General features: G+C 58.8%; 2 protein-coding genes across 2 annotated transcripts; both read right to left on the bottom strand.

Annotated features, from left to right (window-relative positions):
* Nucleotides 1-14108: 14108 nt before the first annotated feature.
* On the bottom strand, nt 14109-19645 carry RPS4X (ribosomal protein S4 X-linked). The gene is made up of 7 exons (XM_068957189.1): nt 19535-19645; nt 19205-19282; nt 18284-18464; nt 17709-17806; nt 15556-15727; nt 14883-15040; nt 14109-14263 (listed from the first exon to the last, which is right to left on the bottom strand). The coding sequence occupies exons 1-7, from the start codon at nt 19535-19537 to the stop codon at nt 14162-14164; spliced, it is 792 nt and encodes a 263-aa protein (XP_068813290.1). The 5' UTR covers nt 19538-19645; the 3' UTR covers nt 14109-14161.
* Nucleotides 19646-21449: 1804 nt separating this feature from the next.
* Nucleotides 21450-22649, bottom strand: CITED1 (Cbp/p300 interacting transactivator with Glu/Asp rich carboxy-terminal domain 1). Its single transcript, XM_068957364.1, has 2 exons — nt 22527-22649; nt 21450-22299 (listed from the first exon to the last, which is right to left on the bottom strand). Exon 2 carries the CDS (start codon nt 22288-22290, stop codon nt 21802-21804), a length of 489 nt encoding a protein of 162 aa, XP_068813465.1. The 5' UTR covers nt 22291-22299; nt 22527-22649; the 3' UTR covers nt 21450-21801.
* Between the last annotated feature and the right edge of the window lie 915 nt (nt 22650-23564).

Raw genomic sequence — 23564 nt, 5'->3', positions numbered from 1 at the left:
CTAAAACTGACCGGCCAGGGCGAAAACCACTGCGTCAGGCCTAAAACCACTCCGCCGAGCCTAAAGCCACTGCGTCGGGGCGGAAACCACTGTGCCAGGACCAAAACCACTCCGTCGGGGCAGAAACCACTCCGTCAGGCTGAAAAGCACTGTGTCAGGCCGAAAACCACTCCACCAGGGCCAAAACCAATCAGTCGGGGCTGAAAGCGTTCCACCAGGGCCAAAACCACTCCGCCGACATTAAAAACACTGCGCCAAGCCTAAAACCACTCCATCGGGGCTGAAAAGCACTCCGCCGAGCCTAAAACCACTGCGTCGGGGCTGAAACCACTCCGCCGAGCCTGAATCCACCCCGTCGGGCCTAAAACCACTCTGCCGAGCCTAAAACCACTGCGTCGGGGCCAAAACCACTCCACCACTGCTGAAACAACTCCGTCAGGGCAGAAACTGCTCCGCCAGGGACAAAACCACTGCGTCGGGGCTGAAACCACTCTGCTGGGGACAAAACAACTCCATCAGGGCCAAAACCACTCCATCAAGCCTAAAACCACTGTGTCAGGGCTGAAACCACTGTGTCGGGGCTGAAACCACTCCGCCGAGCCTGAAACCACTCTGCCAAAGCTAAAACCACTCCGTCAGGACCAAAACCACTCCGCCGAGCCTAAAACCACTCCGTCGGGGCCAAAACCACTCCGGCCAGCCTAAAACCACTCCATCGGGGCTGAAACCACTCCGCCAGGGCCAAAACCACTCACCTGACGTTGAAACCACTCCATCAAGCCTGAAACCACTGTGTCGGGGCTGAAACCACTCCGCCGAGCCTAAAACCACTCCGTCGGGGCTGCAACCACTGTGCCAGGACCAAAACCGCTGCGTCGGGGCTGAAACCACTCCGCCAGGGCCAAAACCCCTCGGCTGACGTTGAAACCACTCCATCAAGCCTAAAACCACTGTGTCGGGGCTGAAACCACTCCGCCAGCGCCAAAACCACTCGGCTGACATTAAAACCACTCCGCCAGCGCCAAAACCACTCGGCTGACCTTAAAACCACTCTGCCAAGCCTGAAAACCGCTCCGTCGGGGCCGAAACCACACCGTCGGGGCCGAAAGTACTGTGCCGAGCCTAAAAACACTCCGCCGAGCGTAAAAACACTTTGTCGGGGCTGAAACCACTCTGCCGAGCCTAAAACAACTCCCTCAGGGCCAAAACCACTCCACCAAGCCGAAAAGCACTCCGTCAGGGCTAAAACTGACCGGCCAGGGCGAAAACCACTGCGTCAGGCCTAAAACCACTCCGCCGAGCCTAAAGCCACTGCGTCGGGGCGGAAACCACTGTGCCAGGACCAAAACCACTCCGTCGGGGCAGAAACCACTCCGTCAGGCTGAAAAGCACTGTGTCAGGCCGAAAACCACTCCACCAGGGCCAAAACCAATCAGTCGGGGCTGAAAGCGTTCCACCAGGGCCAAAACCACTCCGCCGACATTAAAAACACTGCGCCAAGCCTAAAACCACTGCGTCGGGGCTGAAAAGCACTCCGCCGAGCCTAAAACCACTGCGTCGGGGCTGAAACCACTCCGCCGAGCCTGAAACCACTGCGTCGGGGCTGAAACCACTCCGCCGAGCCTAAAACCACTGCGTCGGGGCCAAAACCACTCCACCACTGCTGAAACAACTCCGTCAGGGCAGAAACTGCTCCGCCAGGGCCAAAACCGCTGCGTCGGGGCTGAAACCACTCTGCTGGGGACAAAACAACTCCGTCAGGGCCAAAACCACTCCATCAAGCCTAAAACCACTGCGTCAGGGCTGAAACCACTGCGTCGGGGCTGAAACCACTCCGCCAAGCCTGAAACCACTGCGTCAGGGCTGAAACCACTCTGCCAAAGCTAAAACCACTCCGTCAGGACCAAAACCACTCCGCCGAGCCTAAAACCACTCCGTCAGGGCCAAAACCACTCCGGCAAGCCTAAAACCACTCCATCGGGGCTGAAACCACTCCGCCAGGGCCAAAACCACTCACCTGACGTTGAAACCACTCCATCAAGACTAAAACCACTGCGTCGGGGCTGAAACCACTCCGCCAAGCCTGAAACCACTACGTCGGGGCTCAAACCACTCTGCCAAAGCTAAAACCACTCCGTCAGGACCAAAATCACTCTGCCGAGCCTAAAACCACTCCGCCGGGGCCGAAAGCACTCCGTCAGGGCCAAAACCACTCCGGCAAGCCTAAAACCACTCCATCGGGGCTGAAACCACTCCGCCAGGGCCAAAACCACTCACCTGACGTTGAAACCACTCCATCAAGCCTGAAACCACTGTGTCGGGGCTGAAACCACTCCGCCGAGCCAAAAACCACTGCGCCGGGGCCGAAACTGCTCCGTCAGGCTGTAAACCACTGCGTCAGGCCGAAAAGCACTCCACCGAGCCTAAAACCACTCCGCCGACATTAAAACCACTGCGCCAAGCCGAAAACCACTCCGTCGGGGCTGAAAGCACTCCGCCGAGCCTAAAACCACTCCGTCGGGGCTGAAAGCACTCCGCCGAGCCTGAAACCACTCCGTCGGGGCTGAAATCACTCCGCCGAGCCTGAAACCACTCCGTCGGGGCTGAAATCACTCCGCCGAGCCTGAAACCACTCCGTCGGGGCCGTCATCACTCCGCCGAGCCTAAAACCACTCCGTCAGGGCTGAAACCACTCCACAAAGCCAAAAACCACTGCATCAGGGCTGAAACCACTCGTCTGACCCTGAAACCACTCGTCTGACCTTAAAACCACTCGTCTGACCTTAAAACCACTGCGCTGCAGCCGAAACCACTGCATCAGGGCTGAAAGCACTCCGCCAAGCCTGAAACCACTCCGTCGGGGCTGAAACCACTGTGCTGGGGTGGAAACTGCTCCGTCAGGCTGAAAAGCACTGTGTCAGGTCGAAAACCACTCCACCAGGGCCAAAACCACTCTGCCGACATTAAGACCACTCCACCAAGCCTAAAAGCACTCTGCCAAGCCTAAAACCACTCCGTCAGGACTAAAACCACTCCGCTGAGCCTAAAGCCACTCCGTGGGGCTGAAACCACTGTGCCAGGACCAAAACCACTCCGTCGGGGCGGAAACCACACTGTCAGGCTGAAAAGCACTGCATCAGGCCGAAAACCACTCCGTCGGGGCTGAAAGCGTTCCACCAGGGCCAAAACCACTCCGCCGACATTAAAACCACTGCGCCGAGCCTAAAACCACTCCATCGCAGCTGAAACCACTCCGCCGAGCCTGAAACCACTCCGTCGGGGCTGAAACCACTCCGCCGAGCCTAAAACCACTCCACCGGGGCTGAAACCACTCTGGCAAGCCTAAAACCACTGCGTCGGGGCCGAAACCACTCCGCCGAGCCTAAAACCACTCCGTCAGGGCTGAAACCACTCCACAAAGCCAAAAACCACTGCATCAGGGCTGAAACCACTCGTCTGACCTTAAAACCACTCGTCTGACCTTAAAACCACTCGTCTGACCTTAAAACCACTGCGCCGGGGCCGAAACCACTGCGCCGGGGCCGAAACCACTCCACAAAGCCAAAAACCACTGCATCAGGGCTGAAACCACTCGTCTGACCTTAAAACCACTCGTCTGACCTTAAAACCACTGCGCCGGGGCCGAAACCACTGCGCCGGGGCCGAAACCACTCCACAAAGCCAAAAACCACTGCATCACGGCTGAAACCACGCGTCTGACCTTAAAACCACGCGTCTGACCTTAAAACCACGCGTCTGACCTTAAAACCACGCGTCTGACCTTAAAACCACGCGTCTGACCTTGAAACCACTGCACCGGGACCGAAACCACTCCACAAAGCCAAAAACCACTGCGCCGGGGCTGAAACCACTCGTCTGACCTTAAAACCACTCGTCTGACCTTAAAACCACTGCGCCGGCGCCGAAACCACTCCACAAAGCCAAAAACCACTGCATCAGGGCCGAAACCACTCGTCTGACCTTAAAACCACTCGTCTGACCTTAAAACCACTCGTCTGACCTTAAAACCACTGCACCGGGGCCGAAACCACTCCACAAAGCAAAAACAACTGCATCAGGGCCAAAACCACTCGTCTGACCGTAAAACCACTCATCTGACCTTAAAACCACTGCGGAGGCGCCGAAACCACTCCACAAAGCCAAAAACCACTGCATCAGGGCCGAAACCACTCGTCTGACCTTAAAACCACTGTGCCGGGGCCAAAACCACTCCACAAAGCCAAAAACCACTGCATCAGGGCCGAAACCACTCGTCTGACCTTAAAACCACTGCGCCGGGGCCGAAAACCACAGCATCAGGGCTGAAACCACTCGTCTGACCTTGAAACCACTCGTCTGACCTTAAAACCACTGTGCCGCGGCCGAAACCACTCCACAAAGCCAAAAACCACTGCATCACGGCTGAAACTACTCGTCTGACCTTAGAAACACTCGTCTGACCTTAAAACCACTGCACCGGGGCCGAAACCACTTTGCCGGGGCCGAAACCACTGTGCCGGGGCCAAAACCACTCGTCTGACCTTAAAACCACTGTGCCGGGGCCGAAACCACTCCACAAAGCCAAAAACCACTGCATCACGGCTGAAACCACTCGTCTGACCTTAAAACCACTGGGCCGGGGCCGAAACCACTGCGCCGGGGCCGAAACGACTGCGCCTGGGCCGAAACCACTGGGCTGGGGCCGAAACCACTCGTCTGACCTTAAAACCACTGCGCAGGGGCCGAAACCACAGCATCAGGACTGAAACCACTCGTCTGACCTTGAAACCACTCGTCTGACCTTAAAACCACTGTGCCGCGGCCGAAACCACTCCACAAAGCCAAAAACCACTGCATCACGGCTGAAACCACTCGTCTGACCTTAAAACCACTCGTCTGACCTTAAAACAACTGTGCTGGGGCCGAAACCACTCCACAAAGCCAAAAACCACTGCATGACGGCTGAAACCACTCGTCTGACCTTGATACCACTCGTCTGACCTTGATACCACTCGTCTGACCTTGATACCACTCGTCTGACCTTAAAACCACTGCGCCGGGGCCGAAACCACTGCGCCGGGGCCGAAACCACTCCACAAAGCCAAAAACCACTGCGCCGGGGGCGAAACCACTGCGCCGGGGCCGAAACCACTGCGCCGGGGCCGAAACCACTGCGCCGGGGCCGAAACCGCTCCGTCAGGCTGTAAACCACTGCGTCAGGCCGAAAAGCACTCCACCAGGGCCAAAACCACTCCGCCGACATTAAAACCACTGCGCCAAGCCTAAAACCACTCCATCGGGGCTGAAACCACTCCGCCGAGCCTAAAACCACTCCATCGCAGCTGAAACCACTCCGCCGAGCCTGAAACCACTCCGTCGGGGCTGAAACCACTCCGCCGAACCTAAAACCACTCCGTCGGGGCTGAAACCACTCTGGCAAGCCTAAAACCACTCCGTCGGGGCTGAAATCACTCCGCCGAGCCTAAAACCACTGCGTCGGGGTTGAAACCACTCCGCCGAGCCTGAAACCACTGCATTGGGGCCGAAACCTCTCCGCCGAGCCTAAAATCACTCCGTCGGGGCTGAAACCACTCCACAAAACCAAAAACCACTGCATCACGGCTGAAACCACTCGTCTGACCTTAAAACCACTCGTCTGACCTTAAAACAACTGTGCTGGGGCCGAAACCACTCCACAAAGCCAAAAACCACTGCATGACGGCTGAAACCACTCGTCTGACCTTAAAACCACTCGTCTGACCTTAAAACCACTCGTCTGACCTTAAAACCACTGCGCCGGGGCCGAAACCACTGCGCCGGGGCCGAAACCACTGCGCCGGGGCCGAAACCACTCCACAAAGCCAAAAACCACTGCGCCGGGGCTGAAACCACTCGTCTGACCTTGAAACCACTCGTCTGACCTTGAAACCACTCGTCTGACCTTGAAACCACTCGTCTGACCTTAAAACCACTGCGCAGGGGCCGAAACCACTGCGCTGGGGCCGAAACCACTCCACAAAGCCAAAAACCACTGCACCGGGGCTGAAACCACTCGTCTGACCTTAAAACCACTCTGTCTGACCTTAAAACCACTGCGCCGGGGCCGAAACCACTGCGCCGGGGCCGAAACCACTGTGCCGGGGCCGAAACCACTCCACAAAGCCAAAAACCACTGCATCAGGGCCAAAACCATTCGACTGACCTTGAAAGCACTTGTCTGACCTTGAAACCACTCGTCTGACGTTGAAACCACTCGTCTGACCTTAAAACCACTGCGCCGGTGCCGCAACCACTGCGCCGGGGCCTAAACCACTTTGCTGGGGCCGAAACCACTGCGCCGGGGCCGAAACCACTCCACAAAGCCAAAAACCACTGCATCAGGGCTGAAACCACTCGTCTGACCTTAAAACCACTGCGCCGGGGCCGAAACCACTGCGCCGGGGCCGAAACCACTCCACAAAGCCAAAAACCACTGCATCAGGGCTGAAACCACTCGTCTGACCTTAAAACCACTGCGCCGGGGCCGAAACCACTCCACAAAGCCAAAAACCACTGCATCAGGGCCGAAACCATTCGTCTGACCTTAAAACCACTGCGCCGGGGCGGAAACTGCTCCGTCAGGCTGTAAACCACTGCGTCAGGCCGAAAAGCACTCCACCGAGCCTAAAACCACTCCGCCGACATTAAAACCACTGCGCCAAGCCTAAAACCACTCCATCGGGGCTGAAATCACTCCACCGAGCCTAAAACCACTGCGTCGGGGCTGAAATCACTCCGCCGAGCCTAAAACCACTGCGTCGGGGCTGAAACCACTCCGCCGAGCCTAAAACCACTGCTTCAGGGCCAAAACCACTCCACAAAGCCAAAAACCACTGCATCAGGGCCGAAACCACTCGTCTGACCTTAAAACCACGCGTCTGACCTTAACACCACTGCGCCGGGGCCGAAACCACTCGTCTGACCTTAAAACCACTGCGCCGGGGCCAAAACCACTCCGCAAAGCCAAAAACCACTGCATGACGGCTGAAACCACTCGTCTGACCTTAAAACCACTGCACCGGGCCGAAACCACTCCACAAAGCCAAAAACCACTGCATCAGGGCTGAAACCACTCGTCTGTCCTTGAAAGCACTTGTCTGACCTTGAAACCACTTGTCTGACCTTGAAACCACTCGTCTGACGTTGAAACCACTCGTCTGACCTTAAAACCACTGCGCCGGTGCCGCAACCACTGCGCCGGGGCCGCAACCACTGCGCCGGGGCCGCAACCACTGCGCCGGGGCCGAAACCACTGCGCCGGGGCCGAAACCACTGCGCCGGGGCCGAAACCACTCCACAAAGCCAAAAACCACTGCGCCGGGGCTGAAACCACTCATCTGACCTTGAAACCACTCGTCTGACCTTAAAACCACTCCGTCTGACCTTAAAACCACTCCGTCTGACCTTAAAACCACTCCGTCTGACCTTAAAACCACTGCGCCGGGGCCGAAACCACTGCGCCGGGGCCGAAAACACTCCACAAAGCCAAAAACCACTGCATCACGGCTGAAACCACTCGTCTGACCTTAAAACCCCTGTGCCGGGGCCAAAACCACTGCGGGAGCTGACTGCCAGCTCTGCACGTCACTCTGCAAGGGTGTGCCGCGGGGCTCTCCGTGTGCACCGCCTTTGCCTGTCGCTTTCCCCCCCGGCCACCAGCCCCCTCTCCAGCCGGCTGTTGGGAGCAGGGCGGCAGCCGCTCGCACGGGTGAGCGCTGCATTGGGGTCCCAGCAGGGGCCGCAGGAGGCTTGCCACCTGGGAAAGAGGGGGCGGGCGCGGGAAAGCACCACAGTAACTCCGCTTTTCTCCTTGCCACCTATTGCAGACGGCCAGGGTGGAGCGTGGGGAGTCACTGCCCTACAGGAGTTTTAGCAGAGAAGAGCTGCCACTTGTGCCATGCTTGCCGCCTCTCCCCACCAGGCCACCAACCCAGGCACATGTGTCCCCCCACACAGCGAGAGCTCCAACGGCAGCATCTACCAGTCAACCCAAGCTGCCTGCTCTGCCAACATCCTCGGGATGCTCTGCCACAGGCAGGGCCCAGGCCCTCAAATGGCCCCTGCAGAAGTGTGCAGAAGCGGACCCCACGGAAAACTTCCCAGCTGGCAGTGGCGCTTCCCTTCGACCACCCAAGCAGCATGCTTCTGCTCTCACCGCGGCAAGGGAAGAGCCTTTCCCTGCCATGCCAGAGGCCAGGCCTAGCTCTTCCACATCAGCCCGGGCAACACCAAGGCCATCACAGGGCCACGGCAGCAGGAGAATCCTTCCTCCAATCAGCCGCCACCCTTCAGCACACTCCTCCTTCCTCCTGGCAGCCCCCAGCACTGCTCATGGGGCCAGCCGAGGCGGCCCAGCATGCATGGAGTGGGACCAGCCCTGGACAAGCTACCCGGTGCTGCCAAGTCTGCCGCACGCCCCGCACACGAGGGCGCACAGCCACGACTCAGGCCACAGCGACTCCTCAGCATCGCCAAGCGCAGACCTGCAGCCTCCCAGGCTGCAAGAGCCACCGGCTGAGGCGGCACAGGCGGAAAGAGCCTCTTCTACTGCGGACGATCCCCTGCAGTTGGAGCCCAGCCGCAGAGACATGGCAGACGAGGCTGCACTCACCAGCAGCGAGAGCCCCAGCCCCAGCCTCTCCTTCACTGAGGTACCGCACGGCTCTGCAGAAGACGGCCTTGCCAGGCCCCACAGGGAAACGGCTCAAGCCGACTCCTCGTCGCCTTCCCTGCCTGATTTTAACGCCCTTGCTCAGGACCTCCGCCACCTGCACATCGCCGGGAGGCCTGTGAGCCCAGGCCCTGCCCCGCACAGCCCCATATCATCTGCCGCCTCTCTGGAGGACGCTGCTGAGTTGCTCGTCTCTGCTGCCTTGCGCTTAGCTGTGGACACAAACAGGAGAGCCATGAGGCGCTGCCATGCGCGCACAAGGCTGCGGAGGAGTCTGCAATGGCTCTACCACAGGGTCCCTTGGCGCACGCGCTCCGTTCGGCACCCCTGGCAAGCACAGCTGCGGACCAGAGGACGCCACAGGCCAAAAGTGCAGCCCCGGCGCCTCAGCAAGGACCTGCTCCCCATGCTCATGGAGGCAAGCGTGCCATCTTTCCTGGGCAGAGGCAGAAGGCCAGGGCAGCCAGCACAGCCACCAACAGCAAGCTGCCCACAACAGCAGCCTTTCCAGGACGAGCAGCAGGAAGCAACAGGGACCAGAGTGCTGGCAGCACGCGAGCAACAGCAAGGCGGCTCAACACAGCAGGAAGCGGGGCAGCAGGTCGCTGACCAACACCTGCCACAAGAGCAGCAGCTGCAGGAACCTGCCTCCCTCCACGTGATCTGGGTCCGACCGAGCTTCCAGAGCCTCATGTTGGACAGAGATGCGCGCCACGACGAGGTGCCCCGCTCGCTCGACAGCGAGGCCACAGACGCTGACAGCGAGGCAGCCGGCAACCTGCAGTGCGCGCCTCTCCCCCAAGCACTGGCCACAGCAGCTGAGTCTGCCTCACGTTTGCCCTTGGCCGGAGGCTCTTGGGACGAGGGCACCAGTGCGCCTCTGCCCACATCAGGCTCCCCAGAAGCAAAGCCAGCGGCCGGAGGCCCTCTGCACCAGGTGAGCAAGGTGGCGGCCACTGACCAGCAAAGCGAGCGGACGGGTGAGCTCTGCCTGGGTGTGCGTGGTGGGGAGATGCCTGGGGCTCTCCTTTTCAGCCCACCTACGGCACAAGGGCTGGCACCTCCTCCGTGCCCTGCATTGTCTTCAAGCCTGGCGGATGGAGGCAGAGCAAGGAGGGACGGGGCCGTGCACAGCAGCAGCCATCTCCCACACCCATCCTCCCAGCCCCCTTCCTCTGGCACCCTTCGTCCCTGCTGCCCTTTACGGCCTCCAGCACAGCCCTGCTGTTATGGCCCCATGACAAGCGTCATCCCACTGGCGCACCACTTGCGTGACCTTTCCCTTGGCACTGGTGGCCATTCGCAGCATGCCCACACCATGGACCATTCTGCCCTGGTCAGCCCAGGCCACCAGTCCCCTCAGCTTCAGGAGCTGATGGCACTCAGCTCTGGTTTTTTGCTCTCCCCCGGCCGCTTCCCTCTGAGCACAAAGCAGATGCCAAGTCATCCTCCTCCTTCAGAGACACGCCCCAGGAGGACCCCGGTACGTCTGCGAGTCCAGAGCCCTTCTGCAGGCAGAAGGCCCCGGCCCGGCCCAGCCCAGCAAGCGGCACTGAGGCTGGCGGCCCTGAGCCACAGCTTGTTTTGGAAAGCCCTTGCTGGCGGGGGCAGCAGGTGCTGGCCCTGCGCTCGCGCGCTCCCTCGCCCACGGTTCTCCTTGCCCCCACAGCCATCACCACCCTCCCGGACACCCCGGCTCCCAGGCGACGGCCCTCGCTCCTCACCACAGTGCTTCGGGCTCTGCGCACAGCTTTCTTCTGCAGCTGTGTCACAGGGCAGCGAGACACACGCGGCCAGGATGCAAGTGCCAGGCGGCTCCCCTGACATCGCGCCTGGCCGTGAGCGTGCGCAGCGCAAACAAGCCGAGCAATACAGGCGCGCGCGATCGCACCGGAGGCGTCCAGCTTGCCCCCGAGCACGTCCTACTTGCTGCCCCAGCTCACGGCATGTAAGGAGGACCTGCCGCCTCAGGCGGGCAGCCAGAGCCACGCTCTCTCCTGGGGGCCACACAAATACTGCCCCAGAGCACAGCAAGCCTGCCACAGACGGGCACCTTCAAGCACAAACATCCCACGCACACCGACGTGCACACAAACAGTCGTCAGGCTACGGCCATTCCCTACTTGGAATAAACGCTTGGGAAGCCTTTTGCCCTCTGGTCCTTGCTGTCAGCGCCCTCCCAAGAGACAGACTAGCGAAGGCCCTGAAGGCAAAGCCAGGCAGAGCTGGAGAGAAAGCCGTTGGCTGGGCTCCAGAAAGACAGAGCCGCTGGGGCGCAAAGGGGCTTCTGGAGGGCTCTGCTCCGACCTCCTGCTGCCAGCTCAGCTTTCCCTGGGCCTGGCACCGTCAAAGTGGGCCTGTCCCCACGCATGCATTCCCCCTGCACCCCGGGCCCCTGCTCCACTCTTGCACCACCCAGAGGCGTCCCACCCAGTGTCCTCCCACCTCGGATGGGAATTTCTCCGCGCGCAACTCGTGCCACTGCACCTCCCCCTGTCCCCGGGCACCTCTGCCAAGCCTCTGCCTCCATCCTCTCCCCACCCTCCCAGGCAGTGAGGCAGTTGCAGCCAGCAGCAACATCCCCCTGCGCCTTCTCTTCTCCGAGACCAACGCACCCAGCGCCCTTGGCCTCTCCTCCTACCTCCTGTGCTCCCGCTCCCGACCAGCGCGGGGGCCCCTGCTGCGCTCACGCCCGTGTGTCCATGTCTGTCAGAGGCAGCAGAGCCCCATACTTGTCCAGGGCCCAGACGCTGTCCCTCCCATGCTGAGCCAAGGGCAGGAACCCAAGCAAATCAGCCAGCCAGTTTTATAGCCACCTGCTTGTCACCTCTCCAGCCCATCTCTCACCTGTTTGGGATCTAAGGGGAAGTAGGAGGACCCAGGGCACTGCAGGCCTGTCAGCCTCCCCTCCATCCCGGCAAAGGTTCTGGAGCAACAAATCCTGCCTACCACTGCCAGGCATGGGAAGGACAGCAAGGTTCTTGGGCCTAGTCAGCACGGATTTAGGAAGGGGAAATCATGCTTAACCAACCTGACAGCCTTCCACGATGGAGTGCGTGGCTTGGTGGAAGAGGGGAGAGCAGGAGAGGTTGACTTTAGGAAGGCTCTTGACACACTGTCTCCCATAACCTCCTCATAGGCAGCTGATGAAGTGCAGGCTAGATCAGTGGTCAGTGAGGTGGACTGAAAACTGGCTGGACTGCCAAGCTCAGCCAGGTGGGATTAGCAGCACCAAGTCCAAGCTGGAGGCCAGGCACTAGTGGTCTCCCCCCGGGGTTGATACTGGGGCCAAAACTGCTTAACATCTTCATGAATGACCTGGATGATGGCACCAAGCGTACCCTCCGCAAGTTCACTGATGACACAGAACTGGGAGGAGTGCCTGACACACCAGAGGCTTGTGCTGCTATCTAGAGGGACCTCAACAGGCTGGAGAAACTGGCAGACAGAAACCTTGTGAAGGCAAGTGCAGCGCCCTGCACCTAGGGAGAAATAACCGCAGGCCCGAGGCCTGGAGGCCAACAAGCTCCAGAGCAGCTTGGTAGAGAAGGAGCTGAGGGTACCCTTGGACAGCAAGTTGAACATGAGCCAGCAACATGCCCTTGCAAGACAGGCCGTCAATGGTATCCTGGGCTGCATCAGAAAGATTCCTCTCAGCTGTTCAAAGGTAATGATCCAGTCCCTCTAGTCAATCATCTCTCATGAGCCGAGGCTGAGACTGGGATTTTTCAGCCTGGAGTATAGAAGGCCCAGGGAGCATATTAACAGTGTACATAAATACCTGATGGAAGGGTATCAAGAGGATGGGGACAGCCTCTTCTCAGTGGTGCCCAATGCCAGGAGAAGGGGCAACAGGCACCAGCTGAACCAGAACGAAATTCCTTCCAAATACAAGGAAAAAAAAAAAACAAAACAAAAAAACACCCCCCCCAAACCCATAACAGAACAAACAAACAAACAAAAAAACACCACTTTTTTGCTCTGAGTGGTTGAACACTGGAACCAGTTGCCCATAGAGTTAGTGAGACTCCATCCTTGGAAATATTCAGAACCTGACTGGACATGGTCCTGGTCAACCTGCTCCAGGTCACCCTGCTTCAGCAGGGGGGTTGAACCAGATGATCACCAGAGGTCCCTGCCAACCACAACTATTCTGTGATAAGACGACTAGGGGGGACTGGACTAAAAAGTTTGTAAAAGACAAAGTGTGAAATATCTACCACTTTCCTCTCACCCCTGCATCCCAGCAGGTAGTCAGAGAAGGCCTGACACCACTTGCCATTGGTAAATAGCTGCTGCTTCTTCCTAAACTCCTTCTTGGCCACAATTGTCTCTGGAGACAGCTCCCAGGAAGATTTGCTCCATCACCTTCTTGGGGATTGATGCTGGGCTAAGCAGGCTCTAGTTCCTCCCATCCTCCTCCTTGCCCTTCTGGAAGATGTCTGTGACATTTGCCCTTCTCCAGCCCTGAAGAACATTCCCCAGATCACCAGGATCTTTCAGAGATCACACAAAGTGGCCTTGCAGTGACATTGGCCAGCTCCCCATGCACCATCAACTGCATCCCACATGCTCTCTCAGACTCATGTCCCTCCAGTTGCAATGCACTTCGGTCTTCCTCTACCAGGACTGATACCTCACTGCCCTCAAGCTTGAGGAAGTGCTCCTTGGAGACCACAGTTCTGGGTTACTGGGCCCTTCAGGGCCAAATTCTGCTCTTCAGCCATCCAGGCCCAGGCCTGTGATTCTGCACTGTGTTACTGCTCAGTTGTCACAGGCTCCCTCCACAGGCCAAGCACTTCTGGGTTTCCATCCCTCTCCAGGTAAGCTGTGAGCTAAGAAAACCCCCAGCAGAGCTCAGGACCAGTCCAGCTCAATGCTATTGACAGCCCACAGTAGGAAGGTCCCCTCCTGCCCCCCCCAGCAACAATGGACAAAACCACATCAGTTGCTTTGTCCCTTCAGACTCACAATACTTGAGTCCTCTCTGCCATGTGAGGTCTGAGCCCCTTCCATAGCTCGAGCCCCTTGGTTCTGCCCACAGGCAAAGGCAGCTATGCGACAGCAGGGCAAATAGGGTTTTTGCCACCACCTGAACCAGTTGGGTTACACCTCCTGACGTTTTTTCCCCACTGGGGCCCAGAACCCATGCAGAAGCAGCCAGTCTTCCCAAATAGATCCTTTTTGTCTGGAAGGGACAGACCTCCTGCAAAGAGTCACAGCATTGCCACCATGTCTTTCCAGATAGAATCCATGTTTGGGACTACAGCCAATGAATCGCAAGCCTTTAGGCCCGAACAGGATAGAGAGGGTCTGTCCATGGAGGCCAGTAGAAGAGACAGTTCTCAGACCTAGACTGAACAAGACTCAGGGCAGAGGAAGGACAACACCTACAACCTTCAGTTTGGTAAACAGTTTAATTGACAAACTGCTGCTGTGCCTAAGCTGGAGTTACCCACTGCTCTGTTTGGCTGCCAGTCTCTTGTCTCTCTCTTCAGCAATGGTCAGGCGAATCCCCTTTCCACGGGGCAGGGAGATCCATGGCTTGTTGCCCTGAAGCAAGAAAGAAGAAGCCATGTCACATCAAGAAACCCAGAGAGGAACAGAGGAGAAAAAGGAGCAAATTCCTGATCATCCTAGAGCCTGGCCAGTCAGAAATACCCACGTCATTTGTCCAACAGAAGCCCAGCAGGGTGCTGCGGTGTAAAAGCCTAGCGTCTTTCATTTACATCCCTGAGGAAGGCATTTTAGCTAAAACCAAAACAGCTCTTTCAGAGCCTGAACAAGAGGCCACAAAGGGTGCCAAAAGTCGTTGTCTTGGGAAAAGGCCTCTCAGGACTCTCAATCTGGGTCATTGCCAAGACTGCCTCACCACCTGATAGGCACAGTTCCAAACTTTAACATGTTTTAAAAAGCCACACAGCTTTTTCTTGAAAACACCACCACCCCTTCTAAATTTTCAGCAGCTTCCCCTTCCCAGACCCATCAGCCTGCAGAAGACAGAACCACAGGGAATGGAGCCAGGGCTGATGCCACAACTGAAGCTTTACCCTGCAGGGACAAAGGGTGGGAAGGCATTCGCCTACAGAAGACAGGAACAGCTCCTGTCTTCAACCAGCAGCCCCCCAACAACAGGAGAGGACCAATCCTCCTTTTGTTTGTGCACACTTACTTTGCCAATAACAAAGATGTTGGAGAGTCTGGTGGCAAAGCTATTGCCATTGGCGTCCTTCACATGAACCACATCAAATGAGCCAGGGTGTCTCTCCCGGTTGGTGATCACACCAATACGGCCCAAGTTGGCACCGCCAGTCACCATGCACAGGTTACCTAAGACAAAGGAAAGGCTGGTGGGACAAGAATTTGCATAAGGTGCCAAGATGAACCACTTCCACATGGGTCCTTCAGGAGCACTGCTGCAGAAGAACAGCATGGGCAAAGCAGTGCAGGGACTCAGAGTGGCCACCAGAACACAAGGGCACAACTTTTAATGCCTACATCCTGTGGGAACCTTGGCACACCCCAGTAAAGCCCCAAGGCCTATATAAAACATTCCCCATCACTTGATCACTTGTTGCATCAGCACCAAGGAAAGGTCTTTTTTACTACTGGGCAAGTAGCTTGACAGATCATCAGGCCACTCCTCATTCCAACAGCAATCCCAACTGCAGTTAGAGCTGCAGATGCCTCAGGGGAACAACAATGCCGTTCACAAGGCTGCTGCCATTGCCGTCTCTGCTTCAAAGGGAAGGCGCCCAGCAGCTGTAGTAAACTTCTATGCTGCTGTCCAGCAGTAATGCCTCTGGGGAGCACAGAGTCTTACAGATTGACGTGGTGAGACCTACCTGTGTCGAACTTGATGAAGTCTGTGATCTTGCCTGTCTCCAGGTCAATTTGGATAGTATCATTCACCTTGATGAGGGGGTCTGGATAGCGGATGGTGCGGGCGTCATGGGTAACCAGATGAGGGATTCCTTTGGTGCCCACAAAGATCTTCCTCACCTTGCACAACTTATACTGCAAACAAAAGCCAACTCTGCTTAGCTGAGGCAGAGAGCTGCACCACAGCCCAGGGCACTCTAGCACACATGTTCCCCCCTCAGAGAGCCTGCCAGCCACACCACGTCTCAGTCCCTGAGCAAAGCATTCGGGCACATTTCAGGACTTGGAAGCCCCAGAGGAGACTGGACAGCAACTCACTGCTACTCAGTTCACAGGCCCAGCAACTCCTCTCCCAGGGCTGCCATGCAGCTATGCCATAGCCCCACCAGAAAACGCCTGCTTTTTTGGAACAGCTTTCTATAGCTACTGAGGATCTCACATCAGTACCAGCACACAGCCTGATACTGCAAACAAATGCCAACCCTTCTGAAGCCTTCTGCTCGGGGTTCCAGTCTCTCTACAAACACTGGATGTATTTTCCTAGGAAAGCATATGCAAAGGTAGAGTTTCCTTATTTTGCCTTCAAAGCTCTGTTGGTCACACACAGGAGGCAGAGGCTGCCTTTTCGCAGGGCCTACAAGAAATCTGTACCCCTTCTCAAACGCACTCTGCTTTCCCTTCAGCCTTTAACCTGAACTCCTTCACATTCACACTGGGGCTCACGGTGCAACACTGATCACTAGCCAGAGACGAAACCAAATCCCAGTGCAAGAGAAGAGGCCACAAATGCATGCTGGAGCCACCCCAAGCACAGCCATAGAGAATACAGCAACCAGCCAGACAGCTCTCCCCTTGGCATCACTACATGCCTGCACAGCCTTCCATTAGGGACATATGAACCAGAGGGCAGGCTTGCAGCTTAGAAAAACCAGCACACTTGGCCTGAGCAACTGTACGCAGAAGTCACTTGCAAACATACAGGGCTAGAGAGCAGTTTTGTAAATACCATCCTGTGTCTGTTCTAGAAGAGCTCAAGAACCCTTTTCAACATCAAAGGTGGTCCAGTTGTTCACAATCAAGCTTCGAAAAGCACTGCCAAAGCAAAGCCTTCACAACTAGTACTGTTTCAGCCCATTCCCCTCAACTTAAGGCCCTTTCTGCCGCTGGATGACCATAAAGGGGACAAGCTGTGTGTGCGCACACAGCTCCTCAGTTTCAGCCGAAAAACTAAGTGTACGGAACTGCTCAATCAATAAGACTCCAGGCATCAAGTAACTGCCTCTGGAAACAGCTCCTGCCTTGGAGCAAGGTTTCCAGAACCATCTCATTTCTGTCTCCAAGCAGTTCTTGCCTATGAAGCCTTTCATGCTGCATACTCCACTTCTGGCTCCTCAACTGAAAGACACACAAGCAGCAGCTTTGCTCTACGTTGCATCAAAGTGGTTCTAGGATTCAAATGCTTTTGCCTGTTGAACTACCGTAAGCATTCAGCACATAGAAGACGTAACCCTTTACTTGCAAAAACACTAAAGCAGCAACATACGTTGCAGGTGTGACACAGAAAGGCCCCCACTATCCAGCTGCTTAGAGGCAGAGCCAGGACAGCACTCCCACTATCACCAATCCCTTGGGGGCCCACAAGGCAAAACACTTCAGTTGAAGGGTCTGACTTTTGCACCATGGGCAGTACAGCAGCAACAAGGTTTGCACAGTTTCTCATCACTGTTGCCTTGTGATGCTCTACATTAAGGCTTGCTAAACCACAGCAAAGCCGTGCCCACCAACCTAAAAGGGCTTAGAGAAAGCTGTCTATAAAGGGAATCCAGTCCTTGACAGCAGCAATCACTCAAGCACCAAACACCCCTACAGAAAGGGCTGTAAGTTGGCCTCACATCACCTACAGACCTTCACCCCTGAAGACTCACCATCACCTACACCCCTGAAGACTCCATACCACAACCAAAAAAGGAGATGTCCCCAATCTCCTGAAAGATGGTGCAGACTGAGCTCTCAGGGAAGACAGAAAACAGCTCCTATTCAGGAGATACCAGACATGAGACATTGCCCCAACAAAACCCAGCTTGGTCCATGCTTACATCAAGATCAAGCCCCTCACCTTCGCCTCTTCAGCTGTGATGCGGTGAACAGCAAAACGGCCCTTGGTATCATACACCAAGCGGAAATGCTCGCCTGTTTTCTCAATGCTGATGACATCTGATTTCAGATACAGAAATAAAATAACAGTTGTCAACACTTAAACATTCATATATGCAGATGACGTTCACAGCAGAGCACATCTATAAATGAAACCACAACTGCTTATATAGTTTTGCTTTTTCAGCCTAACTTGGCACCCTTCCTCCAAATCTTGCCAGCCTCACAAAATATTCCCCCCACTGTACCAGAACAGCCCTATGAGACATCTGTAGTTTACCAATCTACTTCAATGAAGGAAAAACAGCAATAAACAGGGTAAGAGGAGAAGCTACTAGCTAACGTCAGTCACCATGCCAACAGAATCTGCAACAGCAGCTTTATGCAATTTGTTCAACAAGTTCTAAAACCAGGATGCATTTCTAGAAGCACTCTCCCCACTGGGGAGACTCTCCCTATAGCGGTGTACCTGCTCCAGCATGGATCCTGCACAACTGCTCACCAAATTTAGTATCTGCCCCAACCCTTTTCACTAACCCATGAAGCCAGCAGGATAGGTGATGTCTGTGCGAACTTTGCCGTCTATCTTGATGAACCTCTGCATGCAGATCTTTTTGACTTCATCTCCTGTCAAGGCATACTTCAGTCTGTTCCTCAGGAAGATGATGAGTGGAAGGCACTCCCTCAGCTTGTGAGGGCCTGTTGATGGACGGGGTGCCTGCAAACAGAAAAAGTCTTACTCTGGTTGCTCAAACATACTGGCAGCTATCAACTGCTGCTTCCCAAAGGAGTAAGAACACTCCAATACCTCTCATGACAACATCTGAGGACAGCTGCACAGAGCCCAGGCCTTGCTATCTAATCGCTTTACCCCTTATAAGCAAAGAGAAATATTAAAAACTACTCACAGAATATCTGATGGCAGATACCCCCTTCCGCATTACATAACCAAACTCCCTCAGTTCACCACTATCACCTACACGCACTCTCAGTAAAGACAGAGAATGTTTCCCATCCATCTTGTAAACCCCTTACCCAAAGGGGGACCCATCTATCCTTTTGGACTGTAAAGTGGAGCAGGAGAAAGTTGCTGAAGGCTACAAGGAAGCTGAGAAAGACTTGAGGCTGAGAGACCCCCCCCCATCCATCCTTCTCACAGACTGCTTCAGAGAGGGCTTCTCTCATGACTGCCCCTCAGCAGAGGGCAACAAGCCCCTCCGCAAAAACGCCGCCAGGAAAGCAACAGAAAAGGAAAGACAAAGGGCCTGCTCACCCGGCGGGCCCTCCTCTACAGGGAGAGGAGCAGGGCAGCAGCGCCCGGTGGCGCACGCCCCCCCCCGCTCCCTCCTCAAGCGCCCCGGGGCTGCCGTCGGGGGAAGGGGGGGGGAAGGGTCCAACAGCGGGGCATCCGGGCCGGGGCAGGGCTCACAGGCCTCTCCCGCAGCCGCCCCTACTTACGAAAACGCCCGTCAGCTTGTCCAGCATCCAGTGCTTCGGCGCCGCCACGCGCTTGAGGTGCTTCTTCGGGCCGCGGGCCTACAGGAGGGCACGCGTTACGGACCGGCACCGGCACCCCCCTCCCCAACCGCGGCCCCCCGCCCCAGCCCCGCTCGCCGCCCCCTTCGGCGCCCTCCCCCAGCGGGCTCCCCCCCCCCCCCCGGAGAGGCCCAGGCGGGGGGGGCCGGCGGCGGATGGCGGCGGATGGCGGCGGATGGCGGCGGATGGGCGGCGGATGGGCGGCGGATGGGCGGCGGATGGGCGGCGGGAGCGGCGGCGCGGCGCGCTCACCATGGCTGCGCTCCCTCGGCGAAAGGGCCGCCGCTTCCGGCCGGCCGCGGATATCCGCTCGGGCGGCGGCGGGGCGGGCGGCGCCCCCTGCCGGCCGGAGGGCTCCAGCGCCGCCTCCCGCGCCAGCCCCCCCCCCCCCCAACCCCGCTTCCCTTTTAGTTATGGAACCGCAGTTAACGGCCGGGGGGGGGGGGAGGTGTGTACCGGCTCCCCCCAGCTGCCTCCACGGGGACCCCGGGGCGGCGAGGGCAGCGGTGGCCGCGGGCCCCGGCTCCCACGTCCGCAGGGAGACCAGGCGCCCACCCCTCCCCACACCACAGCCTGGCGCCACAGGGATGGTTTTATCTTCGTCTTAGCCTCTAAACAGCCTTTTCCCTCTCCGATCCAAGCTTTTCCCAGGTCCAGCAAGGGCTGGTTTTTGAACACGAGGGATGTCCTCCCCCAGCTGCGTGACCCCGGGAGCTGGGGCTGGCTGCGGGAGGTCTCTTATTACGGGAAAACTTTGTTGACTGCCCCACAGCCCCGTTTCCCGTGACACCCCGGGTGTGCTGCCCGTGGGGGGTTGCTGAGGGGCCCCAGCCGTGGCCTGCGTGGGCGAGGTGCCCCCACCGCCTCTCTGCAGGAAGCAACCCCAGCTAGGGACAGTTTCCAAGCAGCAGACAGCCCGGGGGGAGCCTGTCCCACGTGGGACGTGCCACAAACCGGTGTCTGTGACGATGCCAGCAACCGCAGCTCAGCGACCCCGTCCAACCCCCAGCCCCAGAGCACCCAAGGTGGGACGCAGGGACAGGTGGGGCAAGGGGCTCGCCGTGCCTGCAGTGGGGACGTGTGATCCCTCCTCTCACTCTGTCACTATGGGGCGGCCCCCATCCTCCGCCTCAGTTTCTACCTGTGGTTTGGGAACGGAGTGCCAGGGGGTCAGACAACCCCCGGATGGAGGTGCCAGGGGACTCAGAGACCCCTGATTATCCTAAACCCCCTCAGCTGTATCACACGGCTTCCAGAGCCCAGCAGCCGCGTGGGGCTCACGTAGTGTGATGCTGCCCTGAGGGCCTGTGCTGGGCACTATGGCCTTGTTGGCGCCAGGACCGTCAAAGTCACTACACGTGTGCAGGACCGCTGCCCTCCCCTCTCCCACTGCGGGACACTAGGCAGGAGGCTCTGTCTCAGCCCGCCCATGGCTGCAGCATCAGTCTCTGTCCCGGTGTTTCAGCTACAACCACAGGATGGAGCTGAGATCCCACAGGCCCCGCTTGACTCCCCAAACTCTGCTCAAACTCGGCTCGTGGCCTAAGCATCAGCTCCAGGAAGCAGCTTGTGGGGCCAGCGGTCCCCCACAGCCCATCCAACCCCCCTGGGGAGGCCAGCATCTCCCTGCATGGTGCAATGGGGCCCTTGGTACAGGCAGCAACACCACGGTGGTACCCTCGTCCCCAGAAAGGGAGCTGAGCAAAGCAGCCCCTCCACGGGGCTGCCTGGAGCTGGGCACGCTGTTACAGGGGGCTGCAGCCCCAGGGCTCGGTGTTCTTGGCTACAAGACCTCGGCGGGTCCCCGCAGCATCCCCCCCATGCGGGGATGCAGCAGGATAAGATGTGGAACTGGTCCCACCCTCGCAGGTAACGCAGGGGGGCACAATGGGTACGGCAAGTAGGGCTCTTCCCCCACACTAGCCCCAGCCTGGCTCATAAGAGCTCAGGGCAGGAGACACACAGGGAGGAGGCACGGGCTGTCCTGCAGGCCCTCCTCCCACCCCATGCTTGTCCCCATGAGTCCTGCCGCTCCCCAGGATCCCCCTCCCGGCAGGGAGTGGGATGGGGTCCCAGCACTGCCCCACGGCCCCCCCAGCGCAGAGAACAAGACAGGGACCTGCCACCCCCAAGGCCCAGTGCTGAGCACGGCAGGGAGAGGGGGGGTCTGCCAGGCAGGACAAGTCCTTTAGGATTTTATTAAACAGCTGCTTGAGACCTCCACCTGGCTGGCCACAGCAAACCAGCCCCTCCACTGCTCAAACCGTCATCCAGCCCCGAGGGCGGCCCCTTCCCACCCTCCTCTCGCACTAGTCCAACTCCAGGGACGCACAGGGCCCCCTCGCTGCCTCTGGCCCCGTCCCATGCCCCTGCCCCCAGGTGGGGCAGCCCTGGCAGCTGGGCACGTCTGCGCACCCAGCACATCTCAGCAGCACAAAGCCACCGTGGGGGCCGGGCACCCGGCAAGCCGAGCACATCCTGCCGCGACTGGCCTTTGTGCTCCCAGTGGCCTCCCGACCTCAGTAGCCAGCCGGGAAGTCCGCAGCGAAGTCAAACTCGTTCTGCCCAAGCCACAGCTCCGGCAGCTCGTTGGCCCTGTCGAGGCCCAGCTCCACCACCAAAGACATGAGGACCTCCTCATCCACGGGGTCCGAGTCGATGATACCAGGGCTGTGGGTGCCAGCCGAGGGTGGCAGAGTCCCCGGGCCCAGGGGCTGAGCCCCGAAGCCCCAGCCGGGCAGTGAACCAGGCTCAGCCGGGGGCCCCGGCCCCGCCATGGCGTGGTACTGGCTGTTGAGTTTCTGGAGGTGCATGCTGGCCAGGAGATGGGGGCCCGTCTGCAGGGCGAAGGAGGATGCCTTTGCAGGTGCCGGGGCCGCAGAGGCCGGCATCGCCGCCGCGCCGGCGAGGTGCGGCCCGCCACCGGCCTTGCTGGCGTTCATGCCCACGCCGGGGTAATGCAGGATGGTCACCACCTTGCGGTCCTTCATAGCCAGCAGCGAGCTCATCTCCGGGGCCTGCGAGGGAGACGGCAGGGCTCAGCGGGGCCCGGCAGCCTGCGCACCCCGTGCGGGGCGGCTCGGCCGGGCACCGGCGATGCGCCGGGGTCCGCGGCGCCAACGTGCCCGGTGCCCCCGAGCCGCCGTCGGGGCCGCGGCGGTGCCGCAGGCAGCGGGCCGGCGCCGACCCCCGTCGCGGCGGCCCCGCGGGCCGGGGGCGCCCCGGCTGCCGCGGCCGCGCTTACCTGGGCGCCCCGCTCCGCTCGGCTCCGCGCCGCCGCCCTCCCGGCCCGCCGCCGCCGCCGCCGCCGCCTCCCCGCTTTATAGCCGGGCCGCGGGGAAACGCGAAGCGGAGCGGGGCCGGCCGACGGACGGGACGGGACGGGACGGGACGGGACGGGTCGGGACGGGGAGGGCAGGGCTGGGATGGACGAGACGGGACGGGACCGCCCCCGGGGCGGTGCCGGGAGCGCCGGCCCCCTCCGTGTCCTCCCTGCCCTGGCCTGGCACCCCCACGTGCCCCCCCCCCCCATCCAGGTTGCGACACCCCTTGTCTCCTGCGTGCCCCCCAGCCCCTGTGTCCTCCATCCAGCCGGGGTCCCTCCTCGATCCCCCTCCCCATCTGGGACCCCTGCGTTTCCTCCCTGCCCTGGGCTGAGACCTCCCCACGCTCCCCCGTTCAGGCTAGGGGTAGAAATGGGAGGCAGTTGGTGCCAGGGCTGGGGAGGGTGACGTGAGCCTTGACCAGCCAGCTGGAGGGGGACAATGAGGGTGGGGAGGTGGGGGGATTGGGCTACCCCCCTCCCCAGCCTTTGTCTCACCCTTTGCGCTTCTCTCCACCAAGCTGAGCCCCAAATGCCCCTCGGCACTCAGGGACGTGGACACAGAGGGGTTGCTCTGCCCTGTGCCTCCGTTTCCCTAGCTGTCTGCAGGCAGGTGACCTGGTCATATTTGGGTGCCATATCTCCACATGCAGCTCTGTCCAGCCCCCCTGAGCGCAGCTCTCCCTGCAGTCCCTCGCCCAATGCTATTTAAAGCCCCATCTGTTTGACATTAGGGGGTTTCCTGCTTGTTTGTTTGTTTTTCCAGTTTTTGGTGGGTTTGAGTCTTGGCCCTTTTTTCTCAGGGAGGAGCTGGGAAAGGAGAGGCCGGACAAAAGCAAGAGCCACACAGGGCTCCCTGTCCCGGCTGGAGCGTAGGGGCTGCCTGGGGCTGTGGGGCAGGAGCACCTCACCCCTATGGCCAGGTTGCACCTCTGGCACCCAGCTGTGCCCTGGTACTGG

The sequence above is a fragment of the Struthio camelus genome, chromosome 11 (assembly GCF_040807025.1).
Source record: "Struthio camelus isolate bStrCam1 chromosome 11, bStrCam1.hap1, whole genome shotgun sequence".
NCBI lineage: Eukaryota > Metazoa > Chordata > Aves > Struthioniformes > Struthionidae > Struthio > Struthio camelus.
This window is presented reverse-complemented; position numbering and strand designations above follow the sequence as displayed.

Excerpts from the sequence above, each read along its gene's own strand:
- RPS4X (XM_068957189.1), bottom strand. Across the intron at positions 18,465-19,204 it reads ACAAGCTGACGGGCGTTTTC|GCACCCCGTCCATCAACAGG; the intron begins GTAAGTAGGGGC and ends TTCTGTTTGCAG. Across the intron at positions 14,264-14,882 it reads ACATCTTTGTTATTGGCAAA|GGCAACAAGCCATGGATCTC; the intron begins GTAAGTGTGCAC and ends TTCTTGCTTCAG.
- CITED1 (XM_068957364.1), bottom strand. The coding sequence starts at position 22,290 with ATGAGCTCGCTGCTGGCTATGAAGGACCGCAAGGTGGTGACCATCCTG.